Here is a 14,086-nt window from a genome sequence, read left to right as displayed (position 1 = left end):
GAATTATAATAAAAAAACGACTAATTAAGTAACAATTTAATTACCAAAATTTTGCGTTTGCATTCAGATTAATAAAAGCGCATCTTTTCCCATTACCAGAATATAAAGCAAAATGCACAGTATATTCCCAAAATGTTACCAAAATTACTCCCATCTACGCAACTTCTTACCCTACTCGTATTTAATATAGTAATTTGGAGAGCATAATTGGCAACAACACACGACTGAAAGTGTTTTAAATAGGTACTTCTGTAAAATCGAATGTCAAATATCGATTCTTGATCGACTTACGGAATTAAAGATCGATTCTCAAAAATCGAATAATTTAGGAAATATCTCGAAATCGAGGTGAATCGGAATTAAGCTTACCATCTCTAGTTTAGATAGATGATTTTTTATAATGTGAAATAATAATTTAAAATGTGGCTTTTTCGAACTACTTGGTAAAATAAACGTTTTTGAGTGCTATTTTTTATCACAGAATATAGACACCTATGTTTTTTATATTGTTTATTTGAAATCAATAGCGTCATTCTTTGTTACAATATTCCGTTGTTAATTTATAATATATTATAAAGATTTTATAAATTAACTGTTTTAGTTTAAAAGCTTTTAATTTTGCTTATGAAGTTGATACATTTCTTAATTTAAGTATGAATATAGAAAATTTATGTAAATACTTCATGTATTATTGTGTCTATATTTTAATGAGTCTTTTTTAGGGATAATATGTGGTATTGTAGTTGTAATAATGTTAATATTAACAGCTATAATATTTTATTGCATAAGGTACTATAATTATTTAGCAAAATTTGGCGCAAACATCTTTTCATAATTTTTAGATGGCTAAGAGGCAGAAAAAAGATAACAAATCAACTTTACATCGTAGAAGACTTAGGATTTGTTAATAACAAGACTTCTTTATTAGATATAGCTAATAATTTTACAACATATCGAAAGTACAGTGACACAGACCATTCTGATATATTGCTGCATTATCAGTCTGCACCAACAGACTCCGGGTTATCGGATTCGACAGACTTATCAAATAAGTAAACTAAATAATTATTTTGTTTTTGAGTTTCTACAAATACTTTTCAGGTTTACAAACTCTTATTTAAGAATAAATCCAAAAGCTGATGATATGCATTCATGTATCAGTACTGATTCACTTGGAACATATATATCTGTAAGTAGATATTTTATTAGTTTTTATTTTATTTTCTGATATATTTCAGACCTATACTGCAAATTCGCGAAAATCTTTTGTTACTTGTTCAGAAGGATCAGAACATGGAGAATAAAAGAAGTTATTTATCTATTGAATAATTTATTTTTATATCTGGTTTAAATAAATTTTTTCTATTAACTGTATTTTATTGTAATATTACACGTGGTGATATTTACATCAACTAACAATAACAAATTATATATAAATATGACAGAGTTCATACACACTTTGCTTTGTAATAAAAAAATCAAGTCACTTTTACCAGCTAAATAGATATCAGGTTTTTATCAAACTTCAATTATTATATCCTATGGTTGTATAAATTTCTGGTCTATTTAATGTTTGTGTCTTGATTTTGTTTTTTTTTGCAAAATTCGGGATAATTCCCGCTGTGAGGCTCCATTTACATGATATTAGGCTGATATTGTTATGTATATATATATATCAGCAAAATGATGTCAGGGTTAGTTTATGATAAAATTTGGATGAAATAACTAAATTTATAATATATAAAATATATAGTTAAATTAATTCGTACAAATATGGCAAAATGTTTAAGACACGGTGCTTTAGGTTAACCAGAACCAACCCTCACATTTATACCTAAAACACAATGTACAGTGCTTTAGATATAGAGCAGCAAAATTAAAATTTAATCTCCGGCAACTAAAGCGGAGTAGTTTGGCTTGAACAGAAAAACTATATATTTACACATAAAATAAATAAAATATAAAAAAATAAACGCTACTAAACTCTATTTAATGAGAAAAACACTAAGCAACAACAAATAATTTTGGGTGGCTCTCACGGATAAATAAAATGCATTTTTAAAGCGTTTTCTTAAAAACACAAATAGTAAAATATAACAAATAAAATTTATGAATAATATTAAAATAGAGCACACCCTTGTTTTCTGTAAAATCGCAATTTTAAACAATCCTCAAAAAAACGTCTCCTTATAAACATGAAAAAGCTATTTATTAAATCCTGCAAAATAATGATATGGCCAAATGTTACTTATAATATATTAATATACTTTTACTATGTAATTTATGATCTGTTCATTTTATAATTTAGAGGCAGTATTTTTTTCATTGAAGTAACAAGTTGAATTTAAATAAAAATATGGCATTTTTTATTGTACCACCATTATTGAGGATACCGTCTCTGTGTAATTATTTTTAAAAACAATTTAAGACATTATTGGTGATTCCTCAAACCCCTATAACAATAGTGTTCTTTTGACTAGAACTTAAATAAAAAATATAACTTACCATTGATATAATTTCAAGATCATCTCTTATGTTTCGTTGAAAATTTTGAATAACAAATGGACAAAATAAAAAAATGAAACAAAAAAGATCGCCGTTGATCAGGAGATCCATGAATTCACTAAAAGATAGAGCAATAAAATTATTATTGGCCCTATATACCAGAAGTACTTGTTGAAAATGCTATCGCACAACATCTGGTATTCATTTTTTATTTTTGATAAATCTCTTTGCAACTGTACTTTATCTACACAAATCTGGGCGTATCGTTCCTTCAACAATACCAGCTCCTCCTCCAAATTCATCAGTTGTTCTGAACTGATGACCGATGAAGTTGATTCGTTTCGTTTATCATCTATCGTTTCCTCGTGTATGTTCTGCTCGTTTTTTGCTTGCTCCTTATTACGCTCTTCGATGTCCGTTAATAGTAGGTTTATTTTATCCTTTAATTGTTGGTTTTCGTTACAACTCTCCTTCCATTTCTGCTCTAAAACGAGCAGTTCTTGGCGGAGGTTTTCGTTCTCGGCCAATCTTTGGCCGCTCAGTTCCTTTTCCTCGTACAACGCTCTATCTAGCTCGTTTATTTTCATTTTATTCGTCTCGGAAATTTTTTCCAGCACTTCGATTTTTCGACGCAACTCCTTCTTCTCTCTCTCAGCTGACTGATATTGATACTTGAGCGTTTTTGAGTCGATCTGGTCACTAGCAAAGTCATGGCCTTCAAAGGAGGTATCCTGTTCAGGTAATTCAGGACTTTGTGGACCATTTTGAGATTCCTGAAAATATCAATGAAGGCAATAAAAAATAACGAAAATATTTAAGGTAACTTATTGTTTCTAAAATGATGCCTTATTACCTGTGATAGTGTTTGATCCTCTGCAGGCAACCTAAAAGATACCTTTTTCCCATCTTCCTTCGCCTTAACTTCACCGTCACCTTTTTGTGTAACTTCGCATTCCAGATCTTCAGACTTTTCTTGTTCGCATTTTTCATCAACTGGCGCAACCTAAAAAAGACGAATTTTTAAAAAAATATGGAGCATTTTTTTTATATATACCGTTAAGTTGATATGATTCTGATCAAAACCATTAGAGTTTGAATTGTTCAAAACAGATTCTGAAAGCATTTCATTTTCGGCTAGGATTTCCTCCTTAATTTTGATATCATTTTGGTATATAAAATCTGGTCGTTGTTGCTAAAAAATTCATTCGGTTAAGCTGTAAAAAATCTAATACTCCTAGATAATAATTGATTACTTCGATATGTTCACCATATGCTTGTTTGTTTGGTATTTCAAATGTCAATTCATATATTTTCGCTTCTAGTTGGACAATCTTTGCCAACTCCTCTTCCATATGCTGTTCTAATTCTCGTATCTGTTTCTCATGTTCCTGTTTTTCCATATCCGCTTTCGTCTGAATTTCTGTCAATTTTTGAGCAACTTCCTATAACAAAATGGTTAAAATGTGCTACATTCACTTCATAATGGGTTTACCTGAAGTTCCAATTGTGTTTGATCAAGTTGTTCTTTAGCTAATAAGGCATCTTGTTCTGCTGAAATCTTTGCACGCTCTTGTTCCATTGCCAAAGCAACCGCTTGAAGCTTTTCTGCATAGGCTTTTTCCAAAGTGTCCTTGGCGACTTCTTGATATTGTTCATTGTTTTCCTATTATCATTAGAGTTCATGTAAATCCAATCTTAGTGTATTTTTAACTCACCCTTAATTTGGTTACTTCTTCTTTTAATCTGTCTTCTGACCAATTAGTTCTAGTTTGCTGTAACTGAGTTTCTAGCGCTGATAACCTGCTAAGGAGTCTCTCTTCGCCGACATACACTTGCCAACTTTCTTCTGCAGACCTTTTTGTTTCTTCCACAACATTTTGTAATGCATTGAGTTTTGTTTCAAGGCATTGTTCTCTTTGATTGGCTTCTTGTATGATCTGGTTCAGCTTGTAAAGATCATCCAGAGGAACAACTCCTAAAATATAAGTGACATTATATGAAGTGATTGCATGAACTAATAACATTTAAAATGTATTTATTTATATAATTTATTAAAATGGAGTTAAATCTATGAACGCACAATAAAGTAATTATGAATATGAACATAATACAAAATGTCTTATCCTTTCTAGAATGGAAAATAAAAGAGATACACTTACCATGTCTGTCACCCTCTGTAATGCTTGGGCTAGCTTTAGCTTCTTTACCATCCGGTAAATATAACATTAAAGTTGCAATGATACATCCATGAGCCACTTTTCTATTGTTTTCAACTACATCTACTCCAAATTGCACTATATCTCCTGAGCTCAATTCATGACTATCAGGTGATAAACGATTATTATTTACAAATGTCCCATTGCTACTTTTTGTATCTTGAAGATAAAATTTTCCATTATCATACCATAACATGGCATGATTTCTCGACAACACTTTGCAATCAAAAATAGCATTTGTTGAAGTTGGCTTTGCCCTAGCTACAGATCTACCAATTTTAACAGGTTGGTCAAGAGTTAGAGTTCTCTCTTGAAAGTGGTGGGAATTGGGACGACATATGAGGATAGCTTTTGCAGCCATGGTTTCATATTCAACATCTATGTGTTCATTGATTTGTGGGGAATAGGGAACAACATTTTTAACCCAAGTCCCACTGACTACAACCATTGCCTATTAAGAAGAATACTTATTAAAATACGAGTTCAGAAAACTTCTGACCTCTATAGCAATGCTTTGTGATCCTCTAATTGTATGTTTAACAAAAAATTACAAAAAGTGAACAAACTCACCTGAAAAAGGAGAATATGGTAAAAATACCGATAAGCATAAGTAAAAAATAAACAAAAACCCTTAAATGCCAAACTCTTGGGCGTGAATTTAGTCGTAAAATGTTATCAAAATTACAGAACTTGTCAAAATTTTATACTTTCCCAATGGTCGAATTCCGTATTAGAAAATAGGCCACTTAAATATGTTAGGCATAACATACGCATTTTAGATCTCAATCGTATTTAAAAGCAACAAATAACTAATTTATTTTGTTGTAAACATTTTAGTAGAAACTCAAACAAAAACCAATATAAATAAAAATACTTCGGAAATTATCACTATACAAGGAATAAGGAACTGTCAAAAAATATGTTGGTAACAATGGGGATGGAGATTTTAATAATTTTTCATTATGATAGACTAACTTCATTATTGTTTACAGTTCCAACATTTTTTGGTTGGCGAATTTCTAGAAAAAGTACACTATAAAAACCAGTTAAAAATGGAAAATGAACAAAAGGATCAAGTGGAAAAGGAAAAACCTATACATACAGTTATAAGAAATACTGCAGATTATCAAAGAATGAAATTAGAAAAGTTGATGAAAAATCCAGTAAGTCTATTACTATAATTGAGTTTTAAAATACTTACTAGATTATTTTTAGGACAAACCAGTTCTTATTCCAGAAAGACCGAAGGAGCGTGGTTCCCCTCATATACCCGACTTTGTTAGGAATGTTATGGGTTCCAGTGCAGGTGCAGGTTCTGGTGAATTTCATGTATATAGACATTTAAGGCGTAAGGAATATGCAAGACAAAAATATATGCAAGAAAAAGCTGAAAGGGTAAGAGTGGGTTGTTTTTACAAAAAATATTTTCTAATGGTATGTGTTTTTTAGGAAAAAAGAGATATGGAGTATCAAAAAAAAATTGAAGATAATAAACGACTAGCTGAGGAAAAAACTGCTAAGAAAAGAGCAAGAAGATTGAAAAAGAAAAAGAATCAAAAAGGGAGGAACAAAAAGCCCAAAGTAGAGAATAAAGAATCTTCATCAGAAGATAGTGAGAGCTCTGATAATGAGCAGAGTGACGAGGATGATAAAAATGACAGTACAAAAAATAGTAGTGAAAATAACAGTAAAATTGATACTGAATCAATTCAAGACCAGATTGTTTCAAATTATCTGGAAAAAGTTGAAGAAAAGTCAAACGGTGATGATAATTTTAGTAGTGATAAAAATTGTAATCAATCAGATTATAACACTGAAGTAACATCTTAATTAAATATAGTAATTTCACATATATTGTCTATTGTTAGTCATTTTGTTTTGTTTCAAAAATTCATTTATTATATCCACTTGTTTTACTTGTGTACTTATGACAAAAACTGAATAACAATTTAGACTGTTTGTTGAGTTGTATAATGTTATATTATATTAAGTATTTGATAGCCTTAAAAATTATATTGATACTTTTGTAATTATTAAATATTTTTCAAATGTGTAGTGAATTTTACAAAGTTTTAGAAAATACACAAATTAATTGTTATTCTAAGATAATAGTGGCAACATTGATTAATTTTATCTGTCAACCAACAAATTCGCATTTCGACCGTTACCATTGCGCATTGTCCTGTGGTACGTTGGAGAAAGTGTTGCGGCCGATATCGCGAAGTGAATTACGCGAAAAGACCCTGTTTTTTTTACAGTGAAATTGTGTAGTTTTTCTCATTCCACGTAATCGTAAGTATCGTTATACAACAATTTTTGCGTAATCAACATGGGGTGTAATAAATGGTCAGGCGCAGCTGAACAGTTCGTCTCCCTAAGCAAAATGGCCGATATTGATTTTTATCGCAAAAGCAGCTAAAAAACGACTGCGAAATTTCGTCGTTAGTTCGCTTCGTTCGCCTTGACAAAACACCAAATAAAATTGTAAGAATTGCCTTGAAGAAAACAGGTAATCGATATAAAAGATACTAGACGAATTGTCAAATGCTTTGTCGACAGTTTACAGTGACAAAAAAGTTAGTTTACTTGAATTCATTGCGCTTACACATATTTTTCAAGTGATAAATTCGTTTTGTAAGCATAGGTGGTTACGTTCCGCCAATAAATATACACGATATAAAATAGGCTAACGCATATCGCAATTATTAACCTTGTCACTTATTTTTTTTATATCCATATTGATAAAACCATATGATATATTTAATAGCAGTCTGATATTCAATCTCAGTGCATATATTGTCTTATTTAGCTTAAATGTCATAACAATTTCATCATGAATTATTTACTTGTTTTAGTTTATGTTCTTGTTCTTATTAATCTGTAAATGCGAGATATTAGTAGTTTTATGGCTAATTTCCAGTAGCTGATTATATATGTATTGTTTATTTTTGTTATACAAAAAACACAGCAAATTTTATTCAGTAAAAGTCCATTCTCCCTTAAGTTGAATTCTCCAACGGTTTATAAATACGAATGAGTCAGCCTTTCTAACCTCAATCAGTGTGCTGAGGCTTCATTAGGTGGATTTTCTGAGCTTCATAGACAATTAATAATCCGTTTTATTAATTGTCTTTTCCGTTTTTAGTAACCATATGAAGAACTATATGGATATTTTTTTCAGGTTGGAATGAAATAAGGGATAATTGGAGGGGCAGCTTCGGAATTTTAACATGAAAATGGTCCTATCCCAACGACAGCGAGAAGAGCTGTAAGTATTAGTTTATTTCTTTAATGATGCGATGTTTTTAACGGTCCGGTTGAGGTAAAATCGGTGGGAAATTACAGTCATTAATTGATCTACTACTTGAAATGTTATTAATGCTTCCTCAAAAAAGTTCATTAAACTTTTTGATTTACTATTACATAAGTGGTGTTTATTATACTGTTTTACTTATTTTTAATCAGCCAAGACTAACATTTAAATTAGAAATGTCATTTTAACTCAAGAGAACAATACAATTTTTCTTCTCTTGTTACAGTAGCAAGTTTTGTAGTATTTAATACTTTTTGTGTATTTCTACATATTTCTTGTATTGCTTATAACAGTTACATCACTTATGATAATTATTACTGATTTTTTTTAAAAATTGGTACTGACTTCTTTGTTTTGCCCAAGTGAAAGTTGAGGTCTAATAGTTATTATTGGACCATTGTTGGAATTTATAAAACTGGTTCAATACCATACTATTGACCGGTTTCAGTTATACACATATTCATTTACAGTAATTTAACACTGTAAGTACACGTGTGCATTTAACTTTTACAAATTAATGGAAAAAAATTTGTGTTTACTATATAGTACAACTTGTTTCAGTTCTACTACTGCTTTAAGTTCTCTTAAAACTAATTTTATTAATTGTAGCCTTTTCTGAGTTCTGTGCATTATGCAAATAACCAGACACACCTCAACGGTCGCCCCCTTTTAATCCCCTTACTTGCTTGAAGCCCCTTGCCCACTAGTAAAATAACTAATTATTCCAACCCCTGTTCCGTCGGTATCAAGTTGTAAAACGACTCTGGTTACATTGCAACGTCTGTTAATTATATTTATTGGATAGAGTTCACCCACCTCATCAAGCTGTTACCGAAATTACTTCCCTAAGAGCAGTTAAAATGATTAAATTAGACATAACCGTTCATTTGTGGTATTAGAGCTATTATTTTTTGGACGTTTTCTATAGCATCGTTAAGGAGTTGGTTGTGAAAATGTTTACCTTGTAATGTTTCGATTGCGCATCTCATTCCACTGCATGAAATCTGTTTGTCGATTTAAAAAATGCTCATATTGAAATATCTGTTTTTATAAAAATCATTAGAGAATTATTTGTATTCAAAATATATGATATATGATATTATTCGTTTTTGTATATGTGATGAAGACGAATTTACAAGTATCGACCACTTGTTATTACGTAAAAGTTTTCTTCGTTTCGCATATACCCGTGTAATGAACTTCGAATGATCTCGCGCGTGTGTGTTATTCAACCGAACCTGTCAATGATTGATGTCATAAACCTGAAAAAACCTATCTACTGCACCTTTCTTCCGTACACTAAACGAGAACTTTCTTATTCTTGTCCGACCATTTTTCGGTCGATGTCTTGTTTCTCTCGCCGGTGTGAAATCATCGCCTCGGGACAATTGTCCAAAGTTCTACCGGCATTTTCTTTTGCAAGTTTATCGAACTGGACCAGGGAAAATTACACATGCTACTTTCTACTTAGTTGATATTTATGATGTCGTTATTCAATCGTTCGATGCGATTATGATCTTTTCTCGTGATTTGTCTTCTCGATTGTTGATAGATATGGTTGTTACCAATTTTTAATGGTTGTTACAAAATTACATGAGTTATTTATTGCTTATTCTAGGAAATTTGCTGAGATATTGATGTGATTGTTACTCTAACAAATTGAATCAAAAATTGTCTGTTTATTTAGGTGCAGTGTAGTCATTATAATTTATTGGAATAACATGAAACCTAAATTGTTTTCATTTCGTGGCGAAAAAAAATCATAAACTAGTTATTATGTCATATTTTAGTAAAATATGTAAATACGGACTTGATTTAGATTTTTTTACTATAAATGAATGAAGTTTTAATTGATGGAGTAGTTTCCACTCACTCAAGCTCCAATAATTTTGTACGGGTTACGGAAAATATGCCGAAATTTGCTTGGATATTTAAAATTTTTGAGCATGTTTTTTCATTAACATATAATGTCAAATTATGAACGAACACGATACCAATTGCGGGAAAGTTTTTTTTTCTTATATGCTGAATATATTTTATATACTTATTAAAATACAAATACCAAAATACTGTCTTGCATGTATTTAAAATACAAAATATTTTTATGTCGTGTATTTGAGATACAAAATACAAAATACAGTATTTAAAAAAAATTAAATTGCAGAATACATTCAGGTGTTAGGTTATATAAATAGAATAAAACTATTCCAGCCCAGTGTATAAATCATTAAAAGAAAAATTTTCTTTCGTGGACATTGGCTTTTTAAGAGTATCAGTAAATTAATAAAACTTATTTTCTACCTGGTCCTGATGAATACAAATGGTGTTATTTTGTATTAATAAGATTTGTTATATTAGGATAGCATCGTTTAGGAAGCTCATTCACTCAACATTTTTAACGTGATTTATCCTTGTTCGCAAGAACATTAAAATCATTCTCTTTATTAGTACTTTATTGTGATTTGCCTCCAAGACGTGAATTGCAAGATTTTGAATTATTTGCCTATCATCTGTTGTGATGTTTTTTGACAACCAATGCATTTTGGAACTAGGGTGATAGCTTAACGCTTAACATATTTCAGGTGACAGTTTAAAAAGCGGTATTGATCACTGCGAAATACTTTCACTTTATTCATTGGATTACAAATACCAAATATGTATTTGTATTTTAATTACAAGTAATCCAAATACTGCCGAACCCTGGTTTAAATACCTTAGTTTAAAGAGAAATTTTGAAGTTCTTCAGTCGCATTTTGTGCGTTTCAACCGACCATTAAATTGATTTTTTTGATAAGTGGATGGTTAAATATAAAATCTTGCTATCTACTAATTGTTTGGGTTAACAACATTCTGGCTTATAACTTTAACAAGTTAAGCCTTTGTCACTGGGAATAAAAATATTAATAATAATTTAAATATTCGAAATATTGATTTACACACATTAATAGCAAAACATTGTCTTTATTAAAGAATCCCATAATATTTTTTATACTTTTATATATGAGTCAATTTAGTATGGCTAGATTTGTTTTTTTGTTTTGAATATACAACGCTTGCTTTGAAAGGATATACTTTTCAACATTTTAATGATCGACTAATATTGTTTCTACTTATGCACATCGTCATATCACGTTAAAAATAATAACTATACAGGATGTTATCTAATGCCTTTCACTTCAGTTCGTTTTTGAATCGTTTCTGTATATCGTAAACCCATGATTGTACTATAAACCAACTTATTTGGTGATAGTGTCAATTTTGTTTTTGAATGGCATCCTTCCAGCAGCTTTCTATTTTGGCTTATCTCGAGGTATACATCTTCATTAGACAATGAAATGTTTTTGTTGTTGTTGATGATGATGAAACATTAAATAGATGTGGGTTAGATCTGTATCAACATTGTTTATTTAAGGGTGTGGTTTTGTTGTGTTTGTCTGTTTTTAGAAGACCTTCAGTAAAAGTATGTGAGAGTTTTATGTATAGTTTTATTTTAATTTTTTATGATGTTTAAAGTAACTTAAGTTCTGAGTTATGTATGTCGAAACGTTTTATAGCTGATCATTGGTTTGAAATGGACTCATTAGTATAAAATGAAGAGTGAGATAAATGTGGTTATAGGACTTATATATTCCGGTTTATCGCATGAGTGCGTGAGCGTTAACTTCTTTTAGCATAGACCATGGGCAACTTCTCGGTAAAAGTTAAGTCTGGAAACGATTTATATTTGTACCCGTTTTCTGGATTCAGCCATCGATGTGCCCTTTCATACACAACCACTGATATTTTTTTACATCGAGTCTCATAAATATTCTTGCCACAGCTGAAATAATATTTGTTGTCAACGAAGACCTAAAGTAAAAATATATTTCCGCATTGCCTAAGATACAATATGTAATAAAGATGAATTGACTACCAAAAGCAAATCAACTTTTATCAGAAATATGCACAAATTTTCTCCTTTTCCCGTATGCACACCCTACATAAGGAGTTTTTAAATAAAATAAATAGTTACTTGTTTTTCCCCTTTAATATAATATCTTAATCAAAATTTAAACAACTTCCCTTGCTTTATAAAGTAATTTTTGTTTAAGTTAGCGCTCACTTCTAAGCCCCATATATAAAAACTAAAAAACTACATTTTTGGGAAACATCTTAATATTTTGAACATTATAAACATTTAGCTGCTTAGTCAGTTATTACAGCATCAATATAAAGCAAGCATTGCTTTGGAGTTTTACATAGCGAGAACTCAATAATGATTTTAAATATATACCATTTATTGTTTTTCTTTAGATTTTATGATAACTATATGTAATAGTTAACTATTTTAAATTCATTTGTAAGTACTTTTACCGTATTAAAAACTAAAAGACTAAATTTTTGAAAGACAGATTCCTTATTGTTACAAGTCACTCATATATTTGAAAGTAAACATTGTTTAGGAGTATTATAAGGACAACTGGATAACGACTTACATACCTTATATGAATATACCTTTTATTGTTTTTCTCTAGATTTCATGATAATCAAATAAATCATGGAATATTTTAAAAGATTTATTATGATTCAGAACAATTCAACGTGATTAGATAAACGTACCTATAATTTGAAGTATTGGGTTAGATTATACGGAAAAGAAATTCTTAAACTTTTTAAGTATATGAGGACTTATGTAATAGGTTGGTATTTTATTGCTTTTCAGCAAGGATAATTGCTGTTCAAGCTCTCGTAAAAATGTCTAATTTTGTAACACTTTAACTAAAAATAGAAGGTTCGTGATGAACGAATTAGTATCGAACGAAGTTTTTTGTACTATTAATTATCAATAATGTATCCACTACATTTTGTCTTTTTTGATGCAGGTTAATGTAATGCAATTATAAATGGAAATTTATTTTGTGGCCTAATTCAGCATTAATTACACATTTACTGAACATTTATGATTGTCCATAAATATTCATTGATTTTGATTGATATGATTGAAATATTCAGAATTCATTTTGTTTGAATCGTTTTAAGTAATAGTGATAATTCGACTGTATTGAAGTATATTCAACATGCAATTCGAATTAGGTGATATGCTATATTGTCATATATTTTACAGGTTACGTTATATTCGAAACAAAAAATCTAACCTAAAGTCAGAAAGGTAGAGAGATTCATACATGTATAAGAGAAATACAAACATTGGCATGATAACATTTATATCTTTTAAATTAAATTATTTCAATTTGCTATAACAGTATTATTTTAATGGATTATGTCTACGTATAATTTTGTATATTTGGACAACACATTAGTCGTTGAAAGTTCGACACACAAAATATACAGAATGCGATCTCCCCTGAATAAGACTGTGACCAAATTATGCTCTGCCACGCCACCAGAGGTCGCGCAAAGCTGGTTTATTTAATACGGGGGAGGGGGGGCATTAAAAATAAGAATACAATTTATTTATATTACAGGGAGAAATTAAAAACTATAATTTTAATAAAATATTTTATTTAAATACTAGTTAAAATATTTTCTAAATACATAAAAAAACAATATGTAATATGACAGCTGTTAACTTATTTTCTATTTGTACATTAATGATTATTGTAAATTTTTATAACATTAAAATATATCAAATAAAAAATAATTTGTTCAAATCCAGGGTAGTAGTTACATGTTACAATTTTGATTACAAAACCTTCTCTTCTTTTTTATGTATTTTTTATAGGTGCTAAATTGGGCCCTATCCATAATATATGTATAGCCATGCAAAATTTAATTTTTTCGCTTTGCAATCCTGTTCACTTTTTTCATTCACCAGAACAAACAACACTCTAATTATTACTTTTCTTATTAAATTTCCATCCTCTAGATGTTGAAAACAAGTAATGGTTTTAAAAAGGAGTGACATTTGCTAGCATAACATTTTATCAAGAATTTCCTTTACATTTGCTTTGGCACATACCTTGGGCAATACATAAAAAATTCTAAAAATGGCTTTAAAAACATATGAATTGAAATAATTTTCTTGAACTTTAATAAATTCTGTATCGGTATC

General features: G+C 29.8%; 4 protein-coding genes across 8 annotated transcripts in view; 3 read left to right on the top strand and 1 right to left on the bottom strand.

The window, feature by feature from the left end:
* Nucleotides 1-363: 363 nt before the first annotated feature.
* Nucleotides 364-1,369, top strand: LOC143206572 (uncharacterized). Of its 2 annotated transcripts, none has more exons than XM_076419185.1 (5): nucleotides 364-443; nucleotides 723-789; nucleotides 843-1,052; nucleotides 1,102-1,189; nucleotides 1,239-1,369. In XM_076419185.1, exons 2-5 carry the CDS (start codon nucleotides 752-754, stop codon nucleotides 1,302-1,304), a joined length of 402 nt encoding a protein of 133 aa, XP_076275300.1. In that variant the 5' UTR covers nucleotides 364-443; nucleotides 723-751; the 3' UTR covers nucleotides 1,305-1,369. The 2 variants fall into 2 exon arrangements, with proteins under 2 accessions (XP_076275300.1, XP_076275299.1); XM_076419184.1 differs by lacking the exon at nucleotides 364-443 and adding an exon at nucleotides 522-672.
* Nucleotides 1,314-5,639, bottom strand: Slmap (Sarcolemma associated protein). Of its 2 annotated transcripts, XR_013008457.1 has the most exons (9): nucleotides 5,292-5,639; nucleotides 4,665-5,172; nucleotides 4,221-4,480; nucleotides 3,998-4,168; nucleotides 3,759-3,947; nucleotides 3,560-3,697; nucleotides 3,359-3,508; nucleotides 2,506-3,278; nucleotides 1,314-2,453 (listed from the first exon to the last, which is right to left on the bottom strand). XR_013008457.1 is itself a non-coding variant. In XM_076419166.1 (8 exons), the coding sequence occupies exons 2-8, from the start codon at nucleotides 5,167-5,169 to the stop codon at nucleotides 2,604-2,606; spliced, it is 2,088 nt and encodes a 695-aa protein (XP_076275281.1). In that variant the 5' UTR covers nucleotides 5,170-5,172; nucleotides 5,292-5,639; the 3' UTR covers nucleotides 1,314-2,603. The 2 variants fall into 2 exon arrangements, 1 of the variants encoding a protein (XP_076275281.1); XM_076419166.1 differs by having other exon boundaries at nucleotides 1,314-3,278.
* On the top strand, nucleotides 5,530-6,573 carry LOC143206569 (uncharacterized). Of its 2 annotated transcripts, none has more exons than XM_076419182.1 (4): nucleotides 5,530-5,642; nucleotides 5,714-5,884; nucleotides 5,937-6,116; nucleotides 6,171-6,573. In XM_076419182.1, the coding sequence occupies exons 2-4, from the start codon at nucleotides 5,774-5,776 to the stop codon at nucleotides 6,549-6,551; spliced, it is 672 nt and encodes a 223-aa protein (XP_076275297.1). In that variant the 5' UTR covers nucleotides 5,530-5,642; nucleotides 5,714-5,773; the 3' UTR covers nucleotides 6,552-6,573. The 2 variants fall into 2 exon arrangements, with proteins under 2 accessions (XP_076275297.1, XP_076275296.1); XM_076419181.1 differs by having other exon boundaries at nucleotides 5,591-5,646.
* Nucleotides 6,574-6,875: 302 nt separating this feature from the next.
* The window catches only part of Lis-1 (LisH and WD40 domain-containing Lis-1), a 50,830-nt gene continuing 43,619 nt past the window's right edge, over nucleotides 6,876-14,086 (top strand). Inside the window, exons 1-2 of one of the 2 annotated variants that reach the window (XM_076419176.1) lie at nucleotides 6,876-7,013; nucleotides 7,903-7,989. In XM_076419176.1, coding sequence (XP_076275291.1) covers nucleotides 7,952-7,989 — 38 coding nt within the window. In that variant the 5' untranslated portion in view covers nucleotides 6,876-7,013; nucleotides 7,903-7,951. Of the gene's footprint in view, nucleotides 7,014-7,072; nucleotides 7,231-7,902; nucleotides 7,990-14,086 lie in introns of those variants that run through there. The other variant, XM_076419177.1, reaches the window with a different exon arrangement.

The sequence above is a fragment of the Rhynchophorus ferrugineus genome, unplaced genomic scaffold, assembly GCF_030347505.1.
Source record: "Rhynchophorus ferrugineus isolate W39M unplaced genomic scaffold, kcgeb_rfMv2 rfM1, whole genome shotgun sequence".
Lineage (NCBI taxonomy): Eukaryota > Metazoa > Arthropoda > Insecta > Coleoptera > Curculionidae > Rhynchophorus > Rhynchophorus ferrugineus.
Note: the sequence above shows the minus strand (reverse complement) of the source record. Positions and strands in the feature narration are given on the sequence as shown.

Excerpts from the sequence above, each read along its gene's own strand:
- LOC143206569 (XM_076419181.1), top strand. Across the intron at positions 5,885-5,936 it reads AAAAGTTGATGAAAAATCCA|GACAAACCAGTTCTTATTCC; the intron begins GTAAGTCTATTA and ends GATTATTTTTAG. Across the intron at positions 6,117-6,170 it reads TGCAAGAAAAAGCTGAAAGG|GAAAAAAGAGATATGGAGTA; the intron begins GTAAGAGTGGGT and ends TGTGTTTTTTAG.
- LOC143206572 (XM_076419184.1), top strand. Across the intron at positions 790-842 it reads ATAATATTTTATTGCATAAG|ATGGCTAAGAGGCAGAAAAA; the intron begins GTACTATAATTA and ends CATAATTTTTAG. Across the intron at positions 1,053-1,101 it reads TCGACAGACTTATCAAATAA|GTTTACAAACTCTTATTTAA; the intron begins GTAAACTAAATA and ends AATACTTTTCAG.
- Slmap (XM_076419166.1), bottom strand. The coding sequence starts at position 5,169 with ATGGTTGTAGTCAGTGGGACTTGGGTTAAAAATGTTGTTCCCTATTCC. Across the intron at positions 3,698-3,758 it reads CATATGGTGAACATATCGAA|CAACAACGACCAGATTTTAT; the intron begins GTAATCAATTAT and ends TGAATTTTTTAG. Across the intron at positions 3,279-3,358 it reads AGGATCAAACACTATCACAG|GAATCTCAAAATGGTCCACA; the intron begins GTAATAAGGCAT and ends TGATATTTTCAG.